This window comes from Stegastes partitus, unplaced genomic scaffold (assembly GCF_000690725.1).
Source record: "Stegastes partitus isolate 25-593 unplaced genomic scaffold, Stegastes_partitus-1.0.2 Scaffold790, whole genome shotgun sequence".
NCBI lineage: Eukaryota > Metazoa > Chordata > Actinopteri > Pomacentridae > Stegastes > Stegastes partitus.
In genome coordinates, this window is record NW_007578521.1 from 77,854 (window position 1) to 89,670 (window position 11,817).

An 11,817-nucleotide genomic window follows, 5' to 3' on the forward strand; every position below is an offset into this window, starting at 1 on the left:
TTGTTTATTTTGTTTTCTTTTTGAGCCAAATTCTGTTTTGTTTGGATACGACAATACAGCAGAGTTTGAATGTGTTAAAATAAATAAGAGTAAGCTGTTCAGCTTAAACTTCATATTCAACTGGTTCACGAGTCATTCTTTTAATTTACTTAAGGACATTATATTGTGACTGACTGGAAATCAGGGTGACATTCATGGGCTGTACATTTAGAGAGTGGGGTAAAACTTGCACTGGAGCCTGTAAAAAGAGCTGCGTCATGGTGCAGAAATAATTGTGACTAGTCGACTAATCGAAAAAATAATGGACAGATTATTATTAATGGACTATTAAAATAATCGTTAGTTGCAGCCCTAGTGGTAGATCATTGTCACTCTTTTATAATTGTGTAAGCCAACAGTTTCAAAGGGAGGGACTCACCTGCACTAACATATGGCCTTACTTGCTGCCAGAACACAGAATTAAGAAATTTGGGTTAAAACATACACAGAGGCAGTGTGTTTTCATTCTGCTAAGAACACTATAATGTTTACATACAGGATAGTTGCTTTCTTACAATATTAATATTTAAAGTATTGGATATTGAGGGGGCACTGCTACAGCTCCCCTGGTTGAGCTGGCGTCCCATGTACAGGGGCTATAGTCCCCGACGTGGCGGTCATGAATTTGAATCCTGCTCATGGCCTTTTTCCACAGGTCCTTCCCCCATTCTTCTCAACTGCACTCTCAAATAAAGGCAAAAAGGCCCCAAAAAAATAACTTAAAAACAAACAAACAAAAAGTATTGCATATTGAGACTTTCAGTTATGGAATCATAATAGTATGCACAATGGTTACATCCACACTGACTTAAGACAGAACATTTTTATTTGCTTTAACCACTGCTATCCTACCCTAACCTTTACCAAAAAGCCTTTGTTTCCCTAAACCAAAATACACTACTCACAATAAGTTAGGGATATTGTGAGAGACTCAGTGGATTTCATACATACAGTCTTTGTTTCACTTCAGAAATTTCTGGGACAGGGAGGCCATAGCAAGCCTTCGAGTCGGTGACAGGCAGTCTGATGTTGCTTGTGAACTTGGTGTGTCTCAAAGTGTCATCAGCAGACTTGCATCAAGACACAGAACTACTGGTGCAGTTCGTGACAGACCCAGGAGTGGGGCCCCAAGAGAAACCGACCGCAACGATGACCAGTACCTCAGGACCTATGCACTCAGACATCGCTATGCAAGTGCCGCAGAGCTGCAGGCCCGTTTACGAGATGTGAGGGGTACTAGGGTTTCCAGACAAACCATTCGCAACCGACTCCACTGCTTTGGCTTGAATGCCAGACGACCATTGCAGGTGACTCCACTGACACCAAGACACCGCCGTGAATGTTTGCAGTGGGCACAAGACCATGTGACCTGGACAATGCAGCAGTGGTCTACCGTCCTGTTCACTGATGAGTGTCGAGTCACCTTGCACAGAAATGATGTCATCAGCGTTGCTGGAGAAGGCGAGGTGAGCGATATGCCGAGGTTACCATGGTCCCCAGGGTTCGCTTTGGTGGAGGAGGTGCAACAGTCTGGGCAGGCATCACCAGCCAGCGCAAAACAGATTTGGTTTTTGTAGATGGCTCAGTCACTGCACGTTCCTACCTCAGAGACATCATAGAACCCATCATCATCCCCCAATTCCGCCAGCACACCCCCAACTTTCTGTTCATGGATGACAACACTCCACCACATCGTGCCAGAATTGTCACAACTCGACTTCAGGAAGTCAGAGTGCCTCATATGGTATGGCCAGATTCAGATTCAGATTTGTTTTGTCATTGTAACAAGTACAACGAAACAAAGCTGCAGTCCTTTCAGTGCAAAAATATAAGAACTTGAGAACAATAAAAACCCAATGTCCCCTGACCTGAACCCCATAGAGCACGTCTGGGACCAGCTGAAGCAGTGACTGGATGACCGTACTCATGGTGACCTGGCAGAACTGCGTGTAGCACTTGTGGAAGAGTGGAACACATTGCCTCAGAACAACATCATGAGGCTAGTGAGGAGCATGAGACGTCATTGTCAAGCTGTCATTGCGGCAAATGGTGGAAATACCCGCTACTGACACTGTCAATTTTTTTTATTTGGGGCTATCCTTGTTATTGTTTAAATTTTGGGGGTAATAAATATTAAACTAATGAAAATGGTGTTTCTTCTCATTCATTATTAGTAATATCAAAGGGAACTTCTACTTATTTCATTAAAATTCAGACCAAATAGGAAAAGCACTCATGTAAATAACAATATCCCTAACTTATTGTGAGTAGTGTACTAGAGTCTGGACGTCAACACTGGTCTGGTGCTTTTACCCACTATCCACCACAGGATTGCCAAAATTATTTCTATTTGCTAAACGCCAGAGTAAGGATATTTTTTTTTTTTTTAGAGATTTATTTATTACTTTCTTCAAAGTAAGAAGTTTACATACATTTCCTTAGTATTTGGTAGCATTGCCTTTAAACTGTATGACTTTGGTCAAATGTTTTGGGTTTCCTTCCACAAGCTTCTCACAATAGTTTGCTGGAATTGTGGCCCATTCCTTCTGACAGAACTGGTATAACTGAGTCAGGTTTGTTGGCCACCTTGCTCACACACCTTTTCCGCTCTCAGCTCTCCACAAATTTTCGGCAGGATTGAGATCAGAGCTTTGTAATGTGTGCCACTCCAAAACACTGACTTTGTTGTCCTTATGCCTCTTTGTAACTAACTTGGCGGTATGCTTAGGGTCATTGTTCATTTGGAAGACCTGTTTGCACCCAAGCTTTAACTTCCTGGCTGATGTGTTGATATGATGCTTCAATATTTCCACATAATGTTCTTTCTTCATGATGCCATCTATTCTATGAAGTGCATCAGTCCCTCCTGCAGCAAAACAGCCCCACAACATGATGCTGCCACCCCCGTACTTCACAGTTGGGATGGTGTTCTCAGGCCTGCAAGTGTCCCCCTTTTTCCTTCAAGTGGTCAATTTTAGTTTCATCAGACCACAGGACATGTCTCCAGCAATGAAGGTCTTTGTCCCTGTGTAGATTTGCAAACTGTAATCTGGCTTTTTTATGTTGCTTTTGGAGTAATGGCTTCTTCACCTCAGAGTAGCTTTTCAGCCCACTTCGGTGCAGGACTCGTTTCACTGTGGATAATGACACTCTCTTACCAGCTTCAGCCAGCATCTTCACAAGGTCTTTTGCTTTTGTTCTGGGGTTGATACATGCATTTTGCACCAAAACACTTCATCTCTGAGACACAGAACCCGTCTCCTTCCTGAGTGGTATTATGGCTGGACATTCCCATGGTAAATGGTCTGCACATATATAGCGCTTTTCCACCTTAGTGGTACTCACAGCGCTTTACAACGGTGTTTATACTTGCGTATAATTGATTGAACAGATGAATGTGGAACCTTCAGGCATCTGGAAATTGTACCCAAAGATGAACCAGACTTGTGGAGGTCCACAGATCTCTTCCTGATATCTTGGTTAATTTCTTTAGATTTTCCATGTTGTCACAAAAGGAAGCAGTGTGTTTGAGGTGTGCCTTAAAATACATCCACAAGTGTGCCTCCAGTTGACTCAAATGTTGTCAATTAACCTAGCAAAAGCTTCCAAAGCCATGGCATCATCATCTGGGCTTTCCCAAACAGTTTGAAGGCATAGTAATCTTAGTGTGTGTAAACTTCTGACTTTGAAGAAAGTAATTTAAAAAATCTCCAAAAAATTCTCTTACTGAATATTTTTGGCATTTAGCAAATAGAAATAATTTTGGTAATCCTAACTGACAGAAAACAGGAAAAGTTGAGCATGATTTAATGTCAGACAGTAAGAAAAAAAAGGTTTCAACTGTATTGGGTTAGTTTTCTCTTGTTGTGAAAATACTATTTCAGTTGCATGGACTGATACCGTCAAAGCCTATCAGTACCTCCATGTGACTAGAATCAAGAATAGCCGTTTCAATGTAATGAGACAATCAAAACATGCAAGAATAAAAAATAAAATAATAAAGGACAAAATGATGTCTAATTAGCCACATAACAGTGTTTAAATTACTTTTGATGGGCTCATACAATTTTTGTTTAAGTTTTAATTATAACATTTTTAGTTTTAAGTTTTCGTTGACTCTAACATCCTTCTGTCTGATAATGTCTCCCTCAGATCAGTAAGCAGCAACTGCAGACAGTCAAAGATCGCTTCCAGGCATTCCTCAATGGAGAAACTCAGATTGTGGCTGATGAGGCCTTCATCAATGCTGTGCAGAGCTACTATGAGGTGAGTTCATGTCATCTTCACAAGGTCTTTTGCTTTTGTTCTGGGGTTGATAAGCACATTTCGCACCAAAACACTTCATCTCTGGGATACAGAACCAGTCTCCGTCCTGACCAGTATGATGGCTGGACATCCTCATGGTGTTTGTACTTGCGTATAATTGTTTGAACAGATGAACGTGGAACCTTCAGGCATCTGGAAATTGTACCCAAGTATGAACCAGACTTGTGGAGGTCCTCAAATGTCTTCTGATATCTTGGCTGATGTCTTTAGATTTCCCATGTTATCACAGAACGAGCAGTGTGGTTGAGGTGTGCTTTAAAATACATCCACAGGTGTGCCTCCAATTAACTCAAATGTTGTCAATTAAGCTATCAAAAGCTTCCAAAGCCATGACATCATAATCACCTGGGCTTTCCCAAATAGTTTGAAGGCAGAGTAATCTTAGTGCATGTAAACTTCTGACTTTGAAGAAAATAATAAAAATAAATCTCTTTTGTTATTCTGACATTTACCAAACAGAAATAATTTTGCTAGTCCTAACTGACCTAAAGCAGGAAGAGTTTAGTCTGATTTTACAGTGAGAAAAAAAAAAGGTTTTATGTCTTTCTATACAGTGTATGCAAACTTCTGGCTTCTGGTTTCAACTGTAGAAACGTCGCAAAACTGCACTTTATAGCACAAACTACACTTTAGTTAAAATTTTGCACTTGTTTGCAATCAGAGGCACCCAAATATAAAATTTGTAAATTAATTCCTAATACATCAGATTGAATATTAATAAATGATCAAATCTACTTGTACTGACCAGTCTTATAATCAGAAGTCATGAACACTTATTTCTGATCTCCCCAACTTTAAGTAAATGAAAGAAAACAAAGCCCTAGAAAAATGATAGATAAGAACCCTTCATAAACCCAAATAAAGGAGACAGAACCCTGTTTAAAAGTCAAATAAAATAGTAGAGAAAGCCCAAGTAAATTTCAGAAAAGAAACACCTTGCATTCCAGGGACTTTCTTTTTATAGAGAGTCAAATTCAAGTCAGCATCTGACCAATCATGGATGTGTTCATTCCAAGGGGTGGTCTTGAGCGTCACTGTCCAGGTGAGGTCAGAGTCCAAACACCTTTACAACCTAGCTTGAGTTCATTTCTTAAACATACAAACCTAACTGGTAAATATCTATGATGACCACAGATCTAAAATCCCACTAAACGTGTGATTAAAATGACTTCAAACATGATATGTTTATCTCATACCGTCCTTGAGATAATATATAAAGTGTAAACGTGCATACAAGCTGTAGACTTTCAGGAAAATTAAACACATTTCTAATATAATTAAGAACACAAGCATATACAGTCAACAAAACAATAATTAAGGCTTTAGAATTATATAGATGTCGGACTGAAGTCTCTCTGTTACTTTTATTGCAGTTAGAGAGAGAAGAGCAGTGTTTGTGTTCGGGTGCATCTTCCACAACACTTTGTGAGGTCGTGAGGTGTTCTCTTCAATACTGGGCCCGCTGACCTGGTACCACAGATTTAGTCCGTATGTTTGGATCATCACTCCGATGATGCTAAATTTCCTTAATTTAACTATTCAGTTATTTGTTGTATAGAATGTTCTGGGTGGGGGAGAAAAGGTCGGGATGTCACAGTGATGAAGGTAATCTCCTTTTCTAAAGAGATGTAGTTTTGCTCTGAATTGACACTTTATGGCTATTATTAGGTTCTTGGAGAAGTAGGAGACATCCTGTTATTGTCAGGACCCCAGTCTCAGCCCAACCTAGTCTCCTCTCTCGCTCTTTCTCTCTTCCTTTATCTCCCTCTTTCTCTCTTCCTTTGTCTCTCTCCCTCTTACCCAGCTTTGCTCACCCTCTGTCTCCCTTATATTGTCTTCCCACTGCTGTGTGCAGTTTACCTTATTGCAGTGATTGGAGACAACTGGGGGGATCGGCTTACTTGTGGACAATGACCTAGACACATTAAAGCCCAGTTCATTCCTTCACATACACTGCCAGATCATAAACTATGCAACCCCATTTCCCTGCCAGTCCCCGACCTGTCTCCTACCTGCCTTCCTCAAGCTGCTGCCACCTGAACCCTCTGCATTGGCGACACACTTGTTGCCCCAATCCCACTTGCAGACAGCTTTAACCTGCCATTGGTCCCTGATCTTTTTACTGCTGGCTTCCTCAAGCCGTGGCTGCCTGACCACCCTGTATCGATGACACACTCGCCTTCTGGATTCTGCCCGTGGCCTGTCTGTGCCTGCTGCCGGCCCAGCTCCGGCGTTTCCCCCAGCCTTTGCCCACCGGCTCATCTTGTCAGCCTGAATTCCCTATGCCTGCCTGCTCCTTTAGTTTAGTGCCCCCGTCCTGTGAGTATCCTGTTTTGTTGTCTAACTTTAGTTCATTCATACTACTTTCCGTAGGTTTCCCCTTTGTTGTCAGTTTAGAGTATTTCCTGGTTTTTATAGTTTCGCCAGTATTTTGAATTAGGTTTGGTAGTACTCAGTTCTGTCTCTCCTCTCACCCAGTTATGCCAGCTTGTGTATGTATTTCCCCAGTTAATTAGATTAATCTGCCCTCTTGTTAGTTTAGGTACGATTTAAACATGCTTTCTTAAAGCTGATCTAGGGACAAGTCTTGCAAAGAGGATATCTCTAATTTTGAGTTGGATGCTTGAATAAACCATGGGAATGTTTGTGTGACACTCTGACTGACACTTCTTTATCAGTTAATGTGGCAGCACAAGCAAGCCAAATGAAAATGGTGTGATATTTAACAGATGAAACTGGTGGCACAGGTTATCCAATTCAATTAAATCCTAAAGCTCTCATGTTGGCTTTAGCTTTGGGGTTAAAACTGACAGTAGGAAACAGAAAGAGGGAGAAAGTGAGAGATAAGGGGACAGACAGAAATAGCAAGATATAAAGAGACAAAGATTCAGAAAGAGTTTGGCAGTGACGGCAGCTGAAACTTACCATCCATTAATCACAAGCTTGTGTGCAATCTCTTAAATATGACTCTGCATGTAATCAAGGCAAAAGAGTTTTTGATTGAAAATTCATCACTTTCAGTTTGTGATAATACACAGACACACATACGTACTGGATGCAGACGTTTCTGTACATTATGCCAACTACTTGATTATGGCGCTTCATGCCTGCTGCTCCCGTCTGCATAATACAGCTTGCTTTTATGCACAGCCTTCGTTCTGTCTGGTGAGATGGACGGCGGCCTCTATTGATTTTGTGCTGCCATGATTAGTGTCTCTGTGCTGTCTTTCAGACCAGCTTTTTCCAGCCACTGGTATGTTTTCACAGCTAGAAGACCCCCAGTTCGTGTCCTGTTTAGGATGCCTGGGATCTTTCTTCATGGAGTTTGCATGTTCTCCCTGTGCAATGTGGGTTCTCTCTGGGCTCTCCGGCTTCCAGTAATTTCCCAGACTGGGATAAATAAAGTATTTTTCTATTCTATTCAATTCTATTCCTCCCATAGTTCAAAAACATGTTGAGGTTAACTGGTGATTTCAAATTGTCCGTAGGTCTAAATGATAGCAATGTTTACTGTTTCTCAGCCTCCCTCCTTCTGCTTTTTGTACAGTCTCAGGGTGCTGGACTCAGGGATGAAACCCTCCAGGCATTGTGAGGAGCTTCCTTGTGTTGATATCAGTGGCCTCTATCTTTCTTTTTCCAGGTTTATTTACCAGCGGGGTATCTGATCACTGGCAGGGCGTATGTGCTGAAGGCTTGTATCATGTTCTGTCCATTCAGTTGATTTTTCAGTTAACTGCCTCAGTCTATATCAGTATTTGGCTGTGGTTGACTTCCTTGCAATCACCTTATGATTTAAATTTGTTTATATCATTCCAAGGTATTTGTAGCTGCCCTGCATATCTGCTATGTTGCCTTCTGAAGGTTGTCGGTCTTTTATCACACAGATTCCAGTTTGCTCAGGTTAATGATGATTCTTCCACCCACAACAGAGTTGGTTATGGAGTTCCACAGGGTTCTGTGTTAGGACCAACATTACTTAATTTGTAGATGCTTGCCTTAGGCAATATTATTGGGAAGCACTGCATACATTTCTATTGTTGATACCCAGCAACATGTATCTATGAAGCCAAATGGAAGTAATCAGTTGGTCAAATTCCAAGAATGTCTAAAGGACATAAAGGCCTGGATGATCTGTAATTTTCTTCATTTAAATTCAGAAAAAAAAACCTGAGGGTATTGTATTTGTCCCTAAACACCTCAGAAACACACTATCTAACAAGATATACTGCTCAGAAATAAAGGGAACACCAAAACAACAGAATGCAACTCCAAGTCAATCATACTTCTGTGAAATCAACCTGTCCAGTTAGGAAGTAACACTGATTGTGAATCAATCTCACCTGCTGTTGTGCAAATTGAACAGACAACAGGTGGAAATGAGAGGCAATTAGCAAGACAACCCCTATAAAGGAGTGATTCTGCAGGCGGTGACCACAGACCATGTCTCTGTTCTCACTGTTTCTGGCTGATGTTTTGGTCACTTTTGCATTTTGTCAGTGTTCTCATCCCTAGAGGTAGCATGAGGCATGTCTACAACCCATAGAAGTTGTTCAGGTAGTGCAGCTCATCCAGGATGGCACATCAGTGTGAGCTGTGGAAAGAAGGTTAGCTGTGTCTCTCAGCACAGTGTCCAGAGCATGAAGGAGATACCAGGAGACAGGCCAGTACACCAGGAGACATGGAGGGGGCCGTAGGAGGGCAACAACCCAGCAGCAGGACAGCTACCTCCTCCTTTGTGCAACAGGGAATAGGAGGAGCACTGCCAGAGCCCTGCAAAATGACCTCCAGCAGGCCACTAATATGCATGTTTCTGCTCAAACTGTCAGAAACAGACTCCATGAGGATGGTATGAGGGCCACATCGTCCACATCGTGGGACTTGCGCTTACAGCCCAACACCATGCAGGGCGATTGGCATTTGCCAGAGAACACCAAGATTGGCAGATTGCACTGGCACCCTGAGCTCTTCATGGATGAGAGCAGGTTCACACTGAGCACATGTGACAGACATGACAGAGTCTGGAGATGCCGTGGAGAACGTTCTGCTGCCTGCAACATCTTCCAGCATGACCGGTTTGGCGGTGGGTCAGTAATGGTGTGGGGAGGCATTTCTTTGGAGAGCTGCACAGCCCTCCATGGGCTAGCCAGAGGTACCCTGACTGCCATAAGGTACCGGGATGAGATCCTGAGACCCATTGTGAGATCATATACTGGTGCAGTGGGCCCTGGGTTCCTTCTGATGCATGACAGTGCTAGGCCTCATGTGGCTGAAGTGTGTCAGCAGTTCCTGCATGATCAAGCCATTGATGCTATGGACTGGCCTGCCCATTCCCCAGACCTGAATCCAATTGAGCACATCTGGGACATCATGTCTCGTTCCATCCACAGACTGTCCAGGAGTTGATGATGATTTAATCCAGGTCTGGGAGGAGAACCCTCAGGAGAACATTCGCAGCCTCATCAGCAGCCTGCCCAGGTGTTGTAGGGAGGTCATACAGGCACGTGGAGGCCACACACATGGGATAATAACTTTGATTTCCATTTTAGCATTACCTTTATATTTTTGGGCAGTAGTTATCTGGATGGCATCGCCTCGGCCTCCAGTTCTACTGTAAAGAACCTTGGTTCAAGGGATTCACCATCTTTCCCACTATGTTTCTGGACAGTGTGGCCAAATAACTTGATTTATCTGACCACAGAACTTTGATCCAGATTTTGTCATCTTTTCCAGATGACCTACAATAAATCTATTAAAAAAATGAATGTGTGATTGTTTTTTGGGACCCATGTGCTTTAATGATTCCATCATAGAAGATCAAGAATTATAGGAGTCGGAGAAAGTCGAAACTCAAGACTGCTGGGATATACGTGGTCTTTACAAATGTCTGTAAACTTTTGATTACATCTGTATATACATCTATATCTATCTTTCATATAAAATATAAGTGGAAAATACAAGAAAAACACTGCGAGTAGAACAAGTGAAAGAAAGAGTAGGAGTAGCAGTAAAGTAACTGTACCCCTTGGAGGATGGATCTCCTGTGGTGTTCAGTTATTTAGCTCGGTGGGGTCAGTCTTTTGCTAAAGGTATTTCTATGTTTATCCAGAGATTTGTCCATGTTGTAGCTTTAACAGCATCCCTTTCTCAAAGATCAAGATCCAAACACAGAACTGAGCCACCCCTTCTGTTTCCAGACAGTATAGACCTTTTGGGTAGGAAAACAAACTGATAATTCACATCTTCGCTGCAGGTCTTCCTGAAAAGTGACCGTGTGTGCCGGATGGTGCAGAGTGGTGGATGCTCGGCCAGTGACTCTCGAGAGGTTTTTAAGAAGCACATAGAGAAGCGGGTACGTAGCCTACCTGAAATCGACGGCCTGAGCAAGGAGACGGTGTTGAGCTCCTGGATGGCCAAGTTTGATACTATCTACCGAGGTGAAGAAGACCCCAGGAAACATCAGCAGAGAATGACAGCCAGTGCTGCCTCAGAGCTCATCCTCAGCAAGGACCAGCTGTATGAGATGTTCCAACAGATCCTGGGCATAAAGAAGTTTGAGCACCAGCTCCTCTATAATGCCTGCCAGGTCAGTACATTAATATATCATGCCTGCATTTTGAAATATCTGTGTTCTGTCTTTTGTCTTTGCCCTTCACTTGTTTATTTCTAGCCCAATACCTCTATAGGAACTTGGATGCGTCCGTTGATTCATTCTCAATGATTTGGAGCAGTTCAAACGAGCTGTTTTTTTTTTTTCTTTCCATTTAAAAAGAAGACTGTCATTTCCAACAAGAACATCATTGCATTTAATTTCATAAATTAGTCTGTGCTTTTTTTTTAATTTTAACTGTTTGTTTAGTTGGAGAGATTGTTTGTCTGCAACACCTAGACATTTCTCTATCAATCAAGGTGTGGGAATGGTTTGTCGATCGAAGAAAATGGGTACCTAAGTGTTCTTTCTAGGGATGTCCAATATTGGCTTTTTCGCCAAAAACCAATATGTCAATATTGTCCAACTCTCAACTTCCAATTCCGATATCAACCGATGCTGATACCGATATATATGTGGGCTACTTAATTAATTTTAGGTAACATCTAGGGCTGGTTAGAATAGCAATATCTGGGCACCGGATACTTGGGCCCAATTAACAGCAAATATGACAGGATATTATTCATTTATTTATATTATTTGTTTCTTTGTTTATTAACACAGTAAAGGCCATTTAAACAAACTCAAATACAAATTCAATACAAATTTAGAAAAGGACAAATTTACCTAATGAATTACATTATATTAACAATATCCATCCATCCATTACCTATACATCTTAATCCTCACTAGGGTCGCGGGGAGGCTGGAGCCTATCCTAGCTGACTTAGGGCGAAGGCAGGGGCCACCCTGGACAGGTCACCAGTCTATCACAGGGCAACACTTAGAGACAGACAACCAAGCAC

At 42.0% G+C, this 11,817-nt stretch overlaps 1 protein-coding gene across 1 annotated transcript in view; it reads left to right on the forward strand.

Annotated features, from left to right (window-relative positions):
* The window catches only part of cadpsa (Ca2+-dependent activator protein for secretion a), a 222,662-nt gene that overhangs the window by 57,113 nt on the left and 153,732 nt on the right, over positions 1–11,817 (forward strand). The window contains exons 2-3 of the mRNA XM_008292176.1: positions 4,192–4,305; positions 10,616–10,948. Coding sequence (XP_008290398.1) covers positions 4,192–4,305; positions 10,616–10,948 — 447 coding nt within the window. The remainder of the gene's footprint in view (positions 1–4,191; positions 4,306–10,615; positions 10,949–11,817) is intronic.